At 41.0% G+C, this 17684-nt stretch overlaps 1 protein-coding gene across 2 annotated transcripts in view; it reads left to right on the top strand.

Moving 5' to 3' along the window:
- anos1b (anosmin 1b) overlaps positions 1 to 17684 on the top strand; it is a 61476-nt gene that overhangs the window by 9855 nt on the left and 33937 nt on the right. For both annotated transcript variants that reach the window (XM_061738750.1, XM_061738749.1), the window contains exon 2: positions 4845 to 4892. In XM_061738750.1, coding sequence (XP_061594734.1) covers positions 4845 to 4892 — 48 coding nt within the window. The remainder of the gene's footprint in view (positions 1 to 4844; positions 4893 to 17684) is intronic.

Here is a 17684-nt window from a genome sequence, read left to right as displayed (position 1 = left end):
ATTTCAATAATTCAACTAGAATATGGTGTAAAAGTTAATCTATTTCAATAATTCAACTTAAAAGGTGAAACTAATATATTACCTAGTCTTATTACATGCAAAGCAAGATATGTTAAACCTTTATTTGTTATAATTTTGATGATGGAATTTGTGGCTGATTTATGGTTCCGCGTTGCACCAACGCAGAGCTTACGGAGTAGGATACGCGGGAGCGCGAAAGTACGGTGCGCGTCGCCGCGTAACATCATGCAGCCACTTCTCGGCGGAACACACGTTTTCTGTTTGATTCGGGTAGTGGTTCAGTTTGGCGTCTCTTTGTAGTTGGTGGTGGTGGAACGCCAAAATAATTACTTAATGGCGCTTGCTTCTTGGACATTTTGACGAGACTTGTCGGGGTCTAGGTTTGTTCAGTAAAACTGATCCTTACCTCTCTCCCTGCGCAACCCACCGCAGCAACGGACGCGCTGTGATTGGCCAGCCCAGTACCAACTTTGAGTGGCAGTTCTGGGGAAAAGCTCTCCCAATAGATGTTTTAATATTAGTATTCTGGTCTGGCCACAACCAATAATATGAGCCCCAGCTGTTGGTACGCAAAAGCGTTTCGCAGCACAAGATTGGCAGCGCACTGTGGATTTTGACGGCGCATGCGCTCTGGCGGCCCACTTATGTGCAGCCCTGGGTATAGACTAAAAAATGTATCACGATAATTTCTGGCATTTATCCCGATAACGATAAAAATTACGATAGAAAAAATTCCAATTCAACTCCACCTTTGTAACTATAAATCTATCACCACATTCAGTCTTAGGAGCCCCCAAAACACTGCTCTAAAAGAATACTGAATACTACTAAACATCATCAATGGGAATTTATTTTTCTTTCTTTCTTTCTTTCTTTCTTTCTTTCTTTCTTTCTTTCTTTCTTTCTTTCTTTCTTTCTTTCTTTCTTTCTTTCTTTCTTTCTTTCTTTCTTTCTTTCTTTCTGGCTCATTTCCTTCCTTCCTTCCTTCCTTCCTCCCTTCCTTCTTTCCTTCTTTCCTTCTTCCTCCCTTCCTTCCTTCCTTCCTTCCTTCCTTCCTTCCTTCCTTCCTTCCTTCCTTCCTTCCTTCCTTCCTTCCTTCCTTCCTTCCTTCCTTCCTTCCTTCCTTCCTTCCTTCCTTCCTTCTTCCATCTTCCTTCTTCCTTCCTTCCTTCCTTCCTTCCTTCCTTCCTTCCTTCCTTCCTTCCTTCCTTCCTTCACGTACGTTGTGCGTGGATTTCATACATTTTTTGGACGGTTTATCGTGAACGGTAAAATATCACCCATTCCTACTCTCCAGTATCCATGACAACTCTGCTATTTATGATGCAGTCAGAGTCACCTGAGCGCGATTAGTCTCTTTAGTCTCTATTTACTGATCATGTCAGTGACTGAGTGGCTATAAATCTGTATTTATTCTACATCACTTAAGTTGCTTCTAATGTGCCTCAGAAATAAAGGACTTAACTTGACTCTGTAGAAACAAGGTTCCTTTGTTTCTCCTGCAATGTACAGTATGTCTCCTTCCATTCAGTCTTCAGACTGATCAATACATCAAGAGTGTAACAGTTACTTTAATGCTCTGCTGGGCTCTTCCTCTGCTGTCTTGTCTTTCTCTTTGACGGCCAGATGAGCCGCAGCCCCGGTGTTAACCCTCCTGACAACAGATTACCGCTAAGCCAAAGATGTCTGTGCAGTCAAGACCGAATGAGCCTTCACTCACTCTGGCACGGGGGAGAATATATCATTTATTTACTTCCTGAGACTAGATTAGATAGTCCTAAATATTGAAATATCAGAACAATATAAATTATGCCCACCGCTCATTTTGGTCTCACCCATTTACTTGATCGTTTCGTCGTTGGTGCCAACTCCTGGAGGGGCGAGGCAACACTTCAAAGCTGCGTCGGAGCAAATGGTGGGATGACAGTGTGAGAAGAGTGAAGAACTTGGAGTTCTGACCAATATAACACGTTTACTGCACAATTTCTGCAGGTTATAGCAGGACTTATGATTTGTGATCTTTGGAAGCATAAATGAAAAGTGTGAAGAGGCAGTGTTCCCTATTTTATAGTCAGAAAGCGGTTTAAAACTGTACCGACTGACCTTTTTTTTTTTTTTTTTTTAAGTATTATGCGAATTTAATCCCTTTTCAAACTTCAGTAAAAATCCACAGCTGGAGCAGGGACAGTAAATTCTTCGCTTGTAAGGCTTTTTGAGGTTGCACATGTCACGCAGTCACGTTTGAATTCTGCTTTAACTGCAGCTATTGCACCGAAATTTGCATCTGTGTTGAATGTTAAGAGCCAATGCAGCATCTTCTGTACCGTGAAATCCCTTAACCCCTAATCTCCGACCTTTCACCTGAGCCCCGTTACCCCGACTCTAACCCCGTAACCTTCATCATACCAGAAGCAAACAAAGACGCCCTGAACAGAGCGCATTTGTGTGTGTGTGAGTGAAAAGAGATGTGCCTGGCTCAGGCTAAATACAGCTCATTTAGAAAGAGGTTTAAGAGTCGTTAAGGCGGCTTAACCAACACACACTTGCACATGCTCTCCGGAGAGGCATGAGCCTGAAGACACTCACGCACACGGCAACAGACAGCTACACAAACACACACTCACACACTCACACACACACACACACACACACATATATTCTGATGGCTGTTTTGATCTCGCATGGAGGCATCATGGTTGTGCTGATGAAGCATTTTAGACCGACCAGCACATTTAGTCTCACAGTAAGTTGTGAAGTTAAGTGCAATCAAACGATTACTCGTTACGTCACCTAACGTCTTCTTCTTTTAGCGTTTTGTCTTTAGTGGATCGTCCATTTCCATCTCTGAATTAGGGATGGGCGGTATGGACTAAAAAATGTATCACGATAATTTCTGGCATTTATCCCGATAACGATAAAAATGACGATAAAAAAAATACCAATTCAACTCCACCTTTGTAATTATAAATCTATCACCACATTCAGTCTCTGGAGCCCCCAAATCACTGCTCTAAAAGAATTCTAAATGCTACTAAACTACACCAATTAAATTGAATTAATAAAAACCAATTAAATGATTATACCTGTACTGCAAAACTGTAATGACTCCTCGCTCTCAGATCCATGTTTGTTACACAAACACGTCATCAATGGGAATTTTTCTTTCTTTCTTTCTTTCTTTCTTTCTTTCTTTCTTTCTTTCTTTCTTTCTTTCTTTCTTTCTTTCTTTCTTTCTTTCTTTCTTTCTTTCTTTCTTTCTTTCAGTCTCGTATCTTTCTTTCTTTTCTGGCTCATTTCCTTCCTTCCTTCCTTCCTTCCTTCCTTCCTTCCTTCATCCTTCCTTCCTTCCTTCCTTCCTTCCTTCCTTCCTTCCTTCCTTCCTTCCTTCCTTCCTTCCTTCCTTCCTTCCTTCCTTCCTTCCTTCCTTCCTTCCTTCCTTCCTTCCTTCCTTCCTTCCTTCCTTCCTTCCTTCACGTACGTGCGTGGATTTAACACAGAACCATAAATCAGGCTTTACACAAAAACGTCATCAACGGGAATTTATCGTTTTTACCGCGAGATGATAAATTCTTACCGTGGGGAATTTTTTTGACGGTATATCGTGAACGGTAAAATATCGCCCATTCCTACTCTGAATACTTATGAAGTTTAGTATCGTCATCACCTTTAAAATCACACTACATTGTGAACTCTATTGCTTAAAGCAGAGTATAAGAAAGTAAAGTTTAATTACATTGCATTTTTCACTGGGTAAAAACCACAAAGCGCTTCTCAAGCCAGACAGAAGAAGATAAGACAGCGCTCTCTCACATACGACACTTTCCAGCACTTTTCTATCTAGTTGATATTCTGCCACGTTTCGTGTATAAACAACCCAGAGACAGAGTGATGATGCCTTTCTGGTTCAGTCTCGGTTTGACGTGCCACTGTGTGTCGCTCCGATGAAAATCCCTCTTAACAGCCGTCCAGAAGAATTCATTTATAAACAGCCAGGAATTCTTGTTGATGTCTGTCCTGGAAAATGAGCATTCTTCATCATTATTCTCCTCTTTTTCCTTTGGGAAATATTACACTTTTGACCACGTTTAGACTGTTTTTTGACAAGTTACTCTCCTGGTACTTTGCAGTGTTCTAGACAGAGTGAAATGCTTGGAAACAGCAGCGAACGTGGGCTTTCCACCTTCACACGAGCTTCTGTCCAAGTTCCAGGCTGGTTTTTTGTTTTTTAGCTTTTGAGACGTGCATTACAAATCTGAGCGAGAAACTTTAAGGACTGTGCATCACGTCTATGATTTAGTTTGCTATTTTCTTCCTTCCATTATTTTTATTTTTCATATTTTCAAATACATTTGTTTCTTTTTATGAATGGATTTTTAGAAGTTTTCAAACCCAGACTACACTGACCTTTGTTGGTTGGAGTTAAAGTGATGTGGAGAGATGACGTCTCCCTCCGTCACAGAGGTCATCGCGTCATGTTCAGTGGTCCTGGTCTTGACTCACTTCCCACTCGACATTTAACTCACACACACACCCACACATGTGCACATAAACATACATTTTCATCCGTCTGGATCTGAGACCGCAAACACAGTGTGTTAAATCATTCTTCACCCCGAGCGGGGTAATTACGTAAGGAACAAAAGGGTTGAGTTTGTGTCCGACTGCATGACAAACCTTCCTCTGCTTGTGTGATTCGGAAAAATATTTTGCCTCCTGTCTCCTTGTGTTTTAAACAGTAGTGTCTCACGGAGAGATCTGAATGTGTGGGGGGAAATGTGTTTGTTTTTGTTTTAATCCCATGTCATTCTCTCTGTCTGTTCCAGAGTGACCAGGTTCTGGTTTGGTGTGAAAAACACAGACGCTGCGCTCAGGTAAATACGTCCACAAACTCGCCGCTGTTGATGTGATGACACGATGGCACAATACTCAAATGTTGGAAAGAAATTAGCGAAAATCTCTTATGTGGGATGTTGGGAGTTTGTTTTTACATTGATGTGACTTCAAAACAATATATTGTTGGACATTGATTTTGTGATGAAGTTCCTGTATTTCTGGAGAAAACTAACAGATTGCATCAAAAACTGTTCTTTGATACAATTCCCCACCCTAAGAAAGCACCAGGCGACTGTGGAAAGGAAAAACTGCCCCTTAACAGGAAATAACTTCTTGCAGAACCAGATTTGGGAAAGATGGTGATCTGCTTCGTTAAGAAAAGGTCATAAAGGTCATCCTTTAACAGTTAACACTCATAAATACTGAATAAATAATTAATATTTTCTTGGAATACTTAAACACAAGGGTACTTTAGCAATGGTAAAAGATACAGTAGATCTCCATTCTCAGTTTTCTTGTTAAACTAATCCAAAAGAAAATGGTAGTGTTTTCATTTACAAATATTATTACATACAAATATAATTCCTGCCTTCATTACAGTAATACTTGTTTGTATGTTATCTTCTAATTATGGTCATAATGATGCAGGCGACCCAGAAAGGCGGTCGAGCTGGTCTGAACATCACTCCTGCACTTCTGTAGATGTAAACAGCAAATATTTGGCGTCCTTGTTTGGGGTTTGACAGCTAAGCTGTTGCACTAACTTCCTGGGAACAAGAGTCCAGTAAACACAGAAAAGAGTGTTGAACACTTGCGGCATTTAAATGTTTATCTTCATCCCTGTATAAAATGTTCAGCTGCAGTTATCTGAAGGTGCTCAAGCTGGGAAACTTTAAACTTTTAAAATGAATTATGTTCTTCTTTGAAATGAATTAATCTTTGAGTCAATGAAAACCTGATTCCTGTCAAAGAAATAGAGGGTTCTCTTTTCAAAGGCGGCAAAGCTAACAAACAAACAGGTAAATCAATCAATCAATACATAAACTGACAAAATATGTTCATCTGTTAAAGTTTGACTCTCTCAAGAGGCATAATATTTTATTATAATAGTGATATAATGTCTGAAATCAGTGGTTTTGGGGAGTGTACAGCAACATTAAAGACTACCAGGGAGTTGCTGATGTAATCAATCATTTCAAAATACATAATGAGGTATTCTAAATAAGTTAAATAAAAGTTTTCCCATAATTTCACACCTCCAGGGCGATCACCATAGGCTACCTCGTTCACCTCTGTAAGGACTCTAAAGCCGCCGCTTGACGTCAGTAATAGCAAAGTTCAGTTTCCAGTTTAAACACTTTCTTCTTCTGCATCGCCGTTATCCGCCCTTCATGGAAAAAGAAAGTCTGTATTATTTATTTAACACTGCTTCCAGGAGGCTTCAGTGTTCCTGTGTGCACGTTTCGGTGTGTGCCAGTCACCTTAATCAAGAGGAGTTCCTTGCAGAGGTATTTTTAGCAGCCAGTCTGTCTGCTCTGCAGCAGACCGCTGCTTCGCTTGGACGCGCAGACAAAATGGTTTTGTTTGAATGCTTTATGTTCCGAGTTTTATTTATTTCAGTTTCAGAGAAGTATCTTTCAATAATATCTTTTGCCAGTATAATTTTACTTACTGACCTGAACACGTTTGGTATCGGTTACGTCTTGAGAGATTCCGTCTAGCTGCTTGTTGATGGGGTTCCTGAACTTTCCGATCACGTTCTGACCTGTTTCAAAGCTTCAGCCCAGCTGGAAACACACCTGAGTCAGATTTTATCTCTAACATTTCAAAGCTATTGCTACAAATTCATATGGTTGTAGGATAAAGGGGCAAAGTGAGAGCTGCTCAGCACATATCTCAGTAGTGTATGCATGTGTGTGAGTGTGTGTGTATGTGTGTGTGTATGCATCCATAATGGGGTCAGTAGGGATTAATGTTAACAACAGCTAAGAACACACTGCCCCTAGAAACCTCCAGCTACACACTAGGACTGTAGGACACAACACTGAGCAAAACATCAGCCGTGTACCTCCACCGCCACCGCAATAACGAGCACACACTGCTCCACTGACCTTAAACTAATCACTATTTGTCTGTTTCTGTTCTCCTTCTCTTTTCTCTGCTTCCTTTGCTTTGGATTTAAACAAACACAAAGCCATGAGCAGTGTATCGTGGCCTGAAAATAATGACTCACTGTTTTAAGGTGCGTTTTTTGGGGGTTTTTTTGCTTTAAAAGTAAAAATACCGCTGCTAGACACCGACGACACTCTCTCACGTTGGCCTGTTGGAGGCCGATGTTTTATGAACCTTAGCTTTTCTCTCTGACAGCCCCAATACTGCTCGGACATTTACTGCATTTACAGTTTAAATTGTGTAGTTAATAACTCTTACCTTTTTACAGTCTGTTGAAGGTGGATCAAGCCCAATTCGTAATAGGCATCGTGATAGGCCAAGCGAAATAAAGTGTGCAGCAGCGGATGCTCAACCGTATTTAATGTTTTAATGCTGTCAAGGTGTATATTTGTTCAAAAGGACTATGTTGGAGATGTCTAGTGCCGTTTTATTTTTAAATATTGATTATATACCTTGGATGTATTATATTATTTTCAGATTCTATCCTTGTTGGCTCAAATAACATCATTAAAATCCTAGCAAGAGACACCTATGGATTGACGCCCCCCAGTAAAGCTTTTAATCTGCACGCTCGAGTCTTTTCTGTGCTCGGCGCTTCATCCTTGCATACACCAAAGTGCCCCCTAATCGTGCTACAGTCTCTGGGGTCTTGATAAGCTATTGCCTCTCAGAACATCGCAGTCCCAGAAGATTGTGTGGGAAACATCAAACTCGTCTCCTGAGTTTCTTGCTCCTTCCAAGCAGCGCCGTGCTGCTGAGACTGTGGCAGCCACTTCCTTTCTGGAGTACCTTTTAAACTGCAGAGTAACCTGTGTTTATTACCCCACTTTAGTGTGTCGCCTGTCCGTTTTTCCATTAACTGACACAGTGTTGGGTGTCGAGTCGGCCCTGCCAATAACCTGCGATTAAGTGCCCACACTTAAGCTCTTCTGATATTGGCGACGCAGCCCTGCTGCCCCTTCTGCTCAATAACGCCCTCTGACTCCTCTCCCCTCCCTGCAACGTGGCTTCAGGCACTGGAGAGATAAGTAACACTCATTTACATCGCTCAGCGCGCCTTAAACACAAATTCTTCCTCCAGGGAAAATAACGGAGTCTTAATCTAAAATCACCTTCATCCAAGTCCTGAACCTGCTGCGTGTGTGAAACATATGGAGAGCCAAGTTTCAGGGGTTCTGGACAGATGCTCAGAGGGACGCCGTATCCCTGAGGCTACAGTCCAGTGTTGCCAACTCCTCAGTAAGGAAAGTTGCTATTGGCGGTCCCAAAAGTTGCTAATAGTCGCTAAATGACGTCATCGCCTAATTTGCATGATTGGCAATTTGCATATAACTGTAATGGACGCTGTAGGAGAGAGGAATAACGTCGTGGGAGAAACAAAAGTGAGTAAAAAACACCCTAAATATGTTTAGAAATACAAATGTACAAAAATAATTTCAACATTAACAACATTTAATGATTTTAATGCTTTGTCTAGATCCACATTACACACATCAGTTTTGTCCTGTATTGTTAAATGTTATAACAGCAAATTTAATCAAAATATTGTTATGTAGGGTGAAATTGCTAGCTCTACAACCAACCATCTCCTTTATCCGGGCTTGGGACCGGCAAAGTGATCCAAAAGAAAAAAGAAACGTTTACATTTACATCCCGCTCTGCAAGCCAGCGGCGGCTTTGCGCAGTCTGGACGCGGAGTGGTGAAGCTCTCCTCTCTGCTCTGCTCTGCCCACCAGATAAGTCTCCAATAACACCAGAAAAAGTCTCTAGATTTGTCGCTAGTCGCTTTTTAAAAAAAAGTCGCTATAGGGGTCTGAAAAGTCGCTAAATCTAGCGACAAAGTCGCTAAGTTGGCAACACTGCTACAGTCAAATGCTTTGCCTGGCTGGTGACCGTTTTTTTCTCTTTAGATGGTATTTCAATGCTATGCTGCACCACAAGGTCGCCTCCTTCCTCCCTCCCTGATTAGTTGACCGGCCTTTCCTGTATTTCCCAGACACCACAGTACCTGTTACTGATATAGCTGCTTATCTGTTTCTTTGGAGGTGTCAGTGTTTGACATTTCCCCCAGTTTGTGTTTCTGTTCTGCCCCGCCTGTTTTTCATCTGCCCTGATTGTTCACACCTGTGTCTCATCATCCCCTGTGTATATCTGGTCTAGTCTTCCCTTGCTCCCTGTCAGTCCGTACTGTTTGCTCCCTCCATGTTCTCCCATAGCTTTTTGGATTCCTGTTTTTGTTCTGCCCTGGAGACCCTGCTCTGCAGCGTTTTTGGTTCTTGTTTTTTGTGTTAATAAACCCTGTTTTTGCTGAACTCCTGCCTCCCGCTCTCCTGCATCTGGGTCCTCATACAACCTCCCGTGATAGGAGGAGGCTCACAGTTGTAGATAGGACTGAAAATTGAGGTGAATGTGAACGTCTTTAGCTTGTGTAAAGTTCTCGTCCATGGGAATCCACATTCTCCCTTCTTGCCACTTTGGTCTCTGTTTCCCAAATTACTCCTGAACCTCCATCAAGGTGGGTTCTGAGGTGTTGAACTCCACTAGAGGGCCTTGTACGTCCAAAAAGGCTCTCTGGTTGCACTTCTTGTTTCCTAACATTACGGTGTTGTGTATGAACTGATCTGTCTCTGTCTCAGTGCTTATTCCCCCCTAAAATGTGATATTTGAAACGGACGCACCTAAAAAAAAAAGTTGCCTACTGTTTCTCTCCCTCCTCTGTCTCTTGTGACCTTCGGTGCCACACCGGGACTTTCTTGTGTCATGTTGGAGTTTAGTGAGCACTGATACCTTCTCCTGGGCCGCTGCCTTGAAGGTCTGAGTCCGTAACTGCAGCTCTTTTCCGCAGTAAGTGGATCTCTCCCGTCCCAAGGTTATTTGTGTAGTAGGACCTGGCGGTCTTGTGAATTATTGATCTATACTGCACCAATATTTCAGTGCTGAGCTCTGGTTGGGCCCACTTTTGCCTGAAAGACACAAAACAAATACTAACAGAGTAAGAGGTTGCCAAATTGCAATGAGTCCATTCATTCATCTTGTGTATTTACTCTGGACAGATTACAAGTTCATCACTGGGTTACACACAGACAAATGATACTAAAAATATTGACCTCAGCAGTGAAAATATACATTCACAACTGTGGTAAGTTTATAATACAGCAAGTCTTTTTTTTTCACGATTTTATGCTGGACGTTTTCGTTGTGAAGCAGCATTTATCTCAAATTCATAAAACCGGTTCTGGGGCTGTTAGAAAAGCAAACTTTTGACAAAATGTGACTTGAATTGAACCTGCATTCCAGTGCAGGACCTCATAAAGCTTTTTGGCAGCGTAGCGCGCTTAATAATTTTTGACAGACTTTTACAGAATAATTTGGGGACTCGTTTCAGTTTTCCCCCGGCTCAGTTTGGGTCCATAGACAGACTTGGAGCAAGTTGTTCTCACTGAGTTGTTACATGTGCAACACTTAGTCAGTTTAATTGCTCACAGTCACACACACACACACACACACACACACACACACACACACACACACACACACACACACACACACACAACTGTGCAGTACAATGTTGAACGTAATTTCCCAATGTCTTCTGTTCCTCTTTGGGAGCTTCAAACCTGCAGTGTTTCACATGGAAATAAAAAACGTATGTTTGTGAGGACAAAAAAAAAGGGTATATGGTCCTTTTTTTTGCCTCTCAAATGTATTTTCTTTAATCAACTTATTGAGTCATCACCGCTGTGGAGCTTCTTAAATAACTATTAGTGTCTTTTGTTACATAAGGGCTCAGCATCTTGGTATTAAAGACACAAAGCAAACAGATGTTGGCCTCACACATATGGTTTGTGTCACATCATCAGTGCACTCGCTCTCATGGAAAAACACATGGGAGCTCACAAAAACTGAACTACAGCCCTCCCTTGGTTCCTCCATTCATCCATCTCCTCCTTTTTTAATCTGTTTGTCCTTCTCATTCACTTACAGATCACACGCACATTTGCACGCATGCACACACTCACACACATGCAGCATGGATGCGGTAATGGGTACCAGGTGTTTAAGACAGCGGGATGTCCAACAACAAACTGAACAAAGGAGCAGAGGTATCAAGTCACTGATTCTTCTTTTTTTTACTGTCTTTCCTTCATCATTCATTCCTCAGTTCTTGCTCTTAAGAGTTTGGCAGGACTTGAAATATCAAATACTTGAGACTTTTTTTTTTTTTACATGTGTGTTTTCCATTAATCTGGAACTGACTGAACTGTTGGTATCATGTTTGAAAGACCCCATTAGTGGTTTTCTATAACATTTTGTGACAGCAATCTGACTGGATTGGACATTGTAACATATACGCAACTCTTTCAACCCAGTGCAACCCTAAACTACTGCAGTCCCCTTAACAGATAGCCGTGTGTTGTCGGTTCTGATCACAGACTCGGAGGAATTCCTGGCATTGTGTTATTAAAAGAACAACAGCAACACCCACACTTTTCTCTTCTTCTGTTTTGGGTCATTGGGTCGCTTTTTCGCATCCTCTAACCAAAATGAGGAAAACCATCAAGGAAGCACTAGCAGTGATAAACAGAGGTGTCAAAAGTATTCACATTCATTACTCAGGTAGAAGTATAGATACTAGAGTTTAAAAATACTCCTGTAGAAGTTGAAGTATCAACTCAAGTTTTTTACTCGAGTAAAAGTATAAAAGTACTGGTTTCAAAACTACTTAAAGTATAAAAGTAAAAGTAATGTAAGGGGGAGAAAAGCCATTAAGGACAAAAGCCATTGAAAATGAATGCATCTTAGTATAATGCAAATACATTAAAGAACCATATATGTGTACTATTGAGCATTAACATGTGTTTCAGAGAGCAGGAGATATGATGACTAGTTGCCTATAAGTATAAGTATTGTAATGGTGCAAAAAGTCAAACTTCAGAGGCATGTTATCATTTATCCTAACCTTTATTGGAATGTACATCCAAGTTTAGTTGCAGGAATCTGAGGGAACGGATGTAAGAACAAAACTGGACAAGAACATCTGAAACAACCACAACCAAATTCACTCTATCCGGATGGAGCAATTTAACTGGATAGTTTTTTTTTAAAGGCCGAAATGAAATAGAATAACGAGGCTGTTTTTAAAATGTAAGGAGTAAAAAGTACAGATAATTGTGTGAAAATGTAAGGAGTAAAAGTAAAAAGTCGTCTGAAAAAGAATTACTCCAGTGAAGTATAGATAACCAAAATTTTTACTTAAGTAAGGTAACAAAGTATTTGTACTTCGTTACTTGACACCTCTGTTAATCTCCAGCTGACGGTGAATGCGCTGTTACAGTAATGCCGTAACACTGCTTCAGTTCATTAAGTGTTCAGGGCAAACGGTTTTTGCACGCCTCTCTGGAGGTCCAAGCTCATTTCACTTAAGATAAGCTCTGATAGCGTTTTTTTTCTTTACATTCTCAACCATTCTGTTCAATCCCAGCTTGCTTTGGTATTCATGGTCATTTCAGTGACTGCCAAGTATCCCGTGGCTGCGAAACAAGTCCGAATCATCACCTGTCCACTACCGTGCCTGACTCAGGCTGAGCCCATCTGAACAGGCTTTAAGGACCCCGGGGCTGATACCATCTGGACCTGCAAGCCTTATTCTGATTTCATCTCTCTGGCTGCCTCTTCAGTGGTGGAAGAAAAAGAAAAGAAAGAGCAACTTTATCATATTACAAGTGCTGCACATTAGTAAACCAAAAGGAAGGTTGTACGTTGTATTGACTCAATTAGCGACCGTGTATGGAGAACAAACCCATCTGGTGGCTTTTTTTAGTCTCTCTCCCTCCTTTCAATGTCTCTGGACCTGTTCCTCCATTTGTCTTTCATCTCTTCTCTCCTTTTCAACTGACACTCACTTCTTCGCCCCTCCCATCCGCCCCGACACTTACCCTCCCCTCTCCTGCTCCCATTTCCTCTCCTCCCTGTTGCCAAGTGCGGCTGTCATCCCTCTGTTGTGGCAGGTGAGGGCATAAAAGCAGCGGGAGAGACCAGAGGAGGGCTGAGAGACGAGGTGTGGGTTTTATGTGTGTGTGATTAATTATCACAGAGAAATCCGAGGCGCTCCTCTGTAAATTGTGCGAACATACAGAGACGGTCATTCGTCTAGTCCCTGTTGTTACATGTGTTGTTGTGTTAAACAGTACCAACCTCTGACCCAAGCAGCGACTACCGCGCTCTGTTTCACACACATGCCTTCGTCTCTCAGCACCTCTTGCACAATTGCAGTGCACACAATCTTGTCAGTGATTTATAACCACCAAGTGATATTAGAGTGTGTAAGGCGTGCACCTTTTCATGCCACTAATGTTTTCAGTTTAAATCCATTAGCCTCGAGCTCCCGTCTCCCCTGTCTGCTACCATAAGGAATACACAAAGCACTCTGTCAAAAGTTAAATTATAGATGTTCTAACTATAATACTGTGAATAACAAAGTATGTATAGAGTTTCAAACCTTAAAAGGTCCTTGTTCAGACTCAAAGACTGCCTTTGAAATGTGAATGTATTCATCTGAGACGTGACATCACTCAGTTGGCGCTTTATGTTCAATACAGCCCTTCCAAGCAATTGTGAAATTCACCACTTCTGTTCAGTATCCTGGTAATTATTATTTTGGAAAACAATCCATAACTAGATATTAAGCCTCAAAGGTCTACACGTTTATATCCAAGAAACCGATGACCAGAGGTGTCAAGTAAAGAAGTACAAATACTTTGTTACCTTACTTAAGTAGAAATTTTGGTTATCTACACTTCACTGGAGTAATTATTTTTCAGACGACTTTTTACTTTTACTCCTTACATTTTCACGCAATTATCTGTACTTTTTACTCCTTACATTTTAAAAACAGCCTCGTTAATCTATTTAATTTCTGCCTTTAAAAAAAACTATCCAGTTAAATTGCTCCATCCGGATAGAGTGAATTTGGTTGTGGTTGTTTCAGATGTTCTTGTCCAGTTTTGTTCTTACATCCGTTCCCTCAGATTCCTGCAACTAAACTTGGATGTACATTCCAATAAAGGTTAGGATAAAAGATAACATGCCTCTGAAGTTTGACTTTTTGCACCATTACATTACTTATAGGCAACTAGTCATCATATCTCCTGCTCTCTGAAACACATGTTAATGCTCAATAGTACACATATATGGTTCTTTAATATATTTGCATTATACTAAGATGCATTCATTTTCAATGGCTTTTGTCCTTAATGGATTTTTTCCCCCTTACATTACTTTTACTTTTATACTTTAAGTAGTTTTGAAACCAGTACTTTTATACTTTTACTTGAGTAAAAAACTTGAGTTGATACTTCAACTTCTACAGGAGTATTTTTAAACTCTAGTATCTATACTTCTACCTGAGTAATGAATGTGAATACTTTTGACACCTCTGCCGATGACCATTTTGAAGCTATAAGTTAGGATGAGGCTTTAAAATGTCTTTTATATTTTATGATGGATGGCGACCTGTCTGGGGTAATCCCCTGCCTTTTGCCCGAAAACAGCTGGGAAAGGTTCCAGCGGAGCCCCGTGACCCTGAGCAGTGATGGATGGATGGATGGCTACCTGTCCGGGGTGTACTCAGAGCTGGCACAGACTCCTGGCCCCCCTTGACCCCTAATAGGATAAATTTATATTACCATACCGCCTTTTTTTTGTCTCAGGTGCTCAAAAGGCTGTACATAAAAAAAAAGCAAATGTGATTTAAACCTGAGACAATGAAGCGGGGCGGGGGTCCTAGTCCTGCAGCTTTATTCTCTCATAAGAGAGGAATTACGTACAAAAGATTGAGAACGTCACTCATTTCTAAAGCGTGCATGTAAGTACACACAGCTTACAGTATACAGTGTTTGAGGGCACTCGCAAAAGCATGCCATGTAGAACATAGTCTGAGACTTTCAAACCAGAACCACAATCATTCGCTGCCCATTGCCTTCATTGTCAGGTTTCAGGGAAGTAATTACCAAAAGCACTGCAATTGCAAGATAACCAAAACCAAAATAACAACACCAAAGAAGCCACGAAGGGTGTAGCACAGAAAAATAATTGAGCGGCAAGGAAGGAAAAGCAAGATAATATACAGACACAGGGGCTGATGAGACACAGGTGTGAACACTCAGGACTGAGGGAACCAGGGGAAGTCAAACCCAAATCAGCACCAAGTTAATAACATTATAATATTAAAGCAGCACTATGTAACTTTTCCACCTTAATATAATATTATCAACTTCCAACATCAACTTCCAACAGGTTTAATGACACCTCTGTCATGGTCTGAGGGGTCTGTATCGCCTTCACTGGCACTATGTAACTTTGAGGAGCATGGTAGGAACCCTTCCACACTAAAAAACTACAATTTTTTACGGCTTTGACTGCTTTACGGCATACGTCACTTCCCCCTCCTTCCCGATTCGTAGTAGAGACGAAAGCTGGGCGGGGCTTGGAGCGCAGAGCTCAGCAGAAGCTGGTATCATGGCCGAAGCAGCGGAAAAACCCAAGAAAATAAAAGTTTTATCGGAGGAGGCGAAAAAAAGAAAGCGGGAGAGTAACAAGCTAAATGCCCGGACAAAAAAAAAAAAATGCCCGGAAAAGAGTGGAGCTCCGACCACTCTTTAGTAGGGATTTCATATGGATCCAAACCGTTAATAATCATTATTTTCTCCATATACCGGTCCCTGGATTCCTTGTTTAAGGTATCCCGGTAAATTCCAGTTCCTTTCCAGCAGTTAAACATCTTTTTTTTTGCGTTCCGTCTGTTCACTTGGTGAAACAGAAAAGTAGTTTTGAAAGTCCGTCCCGTCTTCATTAACTATTAAAACAAATGCACATGACGGGGACAGGATCTTTCCGGCAGTACGCGCTGGTGCTCATGGGAAATGTAGTGTTCTTTCTGGTAAAGCACTACCGCTTTTGTCCAAAGGAGCCGCCAAACTCAACAAAAGCTAAAAGTTACATTGTACTGCTTTAAGACATGATGTAAAGCAACTGGTTAATACAACAATGAACAATGATGATGTTATCAGCTACTTTTACTTTATGTTTATAAGCAGAAGCTCTATCCGTCACAATTCATCATCGTACTGTTCTTGGCGTCCTGACCAAGATTAAGCAGATTAGGAGATGTAATGATATTATACGAGTGTGGAAACTGTGCCGTGTATACGAACCATAAATGGGTTAGAGACACAGATTATAAATCGAGTGGAGGAAATGAGGAGGTGAGTTGCTAAGGCTAAGTAAAAGAAATGCATGACAGAGATGAGAGTTAAGCTCCGTTGGGAGAGGAAGAAAATTGATGATGTGAAGATGAGAACAAAACAAGAATATAAAAAAAAAAAAAGATTATGGAAACTGAGAAAACAAGAGGAGAGAAAAGCAAAAGCATGGGAACAAATATTCAGACATTTCTGTAACTGACGAGAAAGGAGGGATCACGCAGCGGGCTTGAGTGAACGTGAATGGCAGTGGTATGTGCGCGGGTGTCTGTGAGGGGTTTTTGCAGAGATTCTGACAACCGTGAACTCAAAGCAGCGCGTGGTTAAGTGACAAAACCCTCGGGAACGCCATGTAGAAAAACACATCAAACTTTGTGATCTGGTTTCAACTATGAGTGCATGTGTTGTATTATCTCTAAGTATGGCCTTACCCAGATTCTTTCAGGAGAACACGAGGACGCAGCACAAAATAAAGAGGGAAAGTGAAGCAAGGTAATTCTTCCCATCAAATTTATCTATGTGGTGGCTGTAAAAATATTTCCCCTATTTATGAGCAATGAACACTGCACACACTAGGGATGGGCGGTATGGAGTAAAAAAATTATCACGATAATTTCTGCCATTTATCCCGATAACAATAAAAATGACAATAAAAAAATACCAATTCAACTCCATCTTTTTAACTATAAATCTATCACCACATTCAGTCTTTGGAGCCCCCAAAACACTGCTCTAAAAGAATACTAAATGCTACTAAACTACACCAATTAAATTTAATTAATAAAAACCAACTGTAATGACTCACATCCGCCATGTTTGTTACACAAAAACCTCATCAATGGGAATTTATCTTTCTTTCTTTCTTTCTTTCTTTCTTTCTTTCTTTCTTTCTTTCTTTCTTTCTTTCTTTCTTTCTTTCTTTCTTTCTTTCTTTCTTTCTTTCTTTCTGGCTCATTTCCTTCCTTCCTTCCTTCCTTCCTTCCTTCCTTCCTTCCTTCCTTCCTTCCTTCCTTCCTTCCTTCCTTCCTTCCTTCCTTCCTTCCTTCCTTCCTTCCTTCCTTCCTTCCTTCCTTCCTTCCTTCCTTCCTTCCTTCCTTCCTTCACGTACGTTGTGCGTGGATTTAACGCAGAACCATAAATCAGCTTTACACAAAAACGTCATCAACGGGAATTTATCGTTTTTACTGCAAGATGACAAATTCTTACCGTGGGGAATTTTGTTGACGGTTTATCGTGAACGGTAAAATATCACCCAATCCTAGCACACACTTAGGTTTATTGTAGTTTCAATGTCTAAATTTGTTGCTCTGCTGTAGCTACGGCGTAGGCTATGGCGTAGCACCTTCCTCCAAAACGTGATCGGTAGATTTCTTCTTTGTCTTTCTCAAGTTTGCTGTA

This window comes from Cololabis saira, chromosome 13 (assembly GCF_033807715.1).
Source record: "Cololabis saira isolate AMF1-May2022 chromosome 13, fColSai1.1, whole genome shotgun sequence".
NCBI lineage: Eukaryota > Metazoa > Chordata > Actinopteri > Beloniformes > Belonidae > Cololabis > Cololabis saira.
Note: the sequence above shows the minus strand (reverse complement) of the source record. Positions and strands in the feature narration are given on the sequence as shown.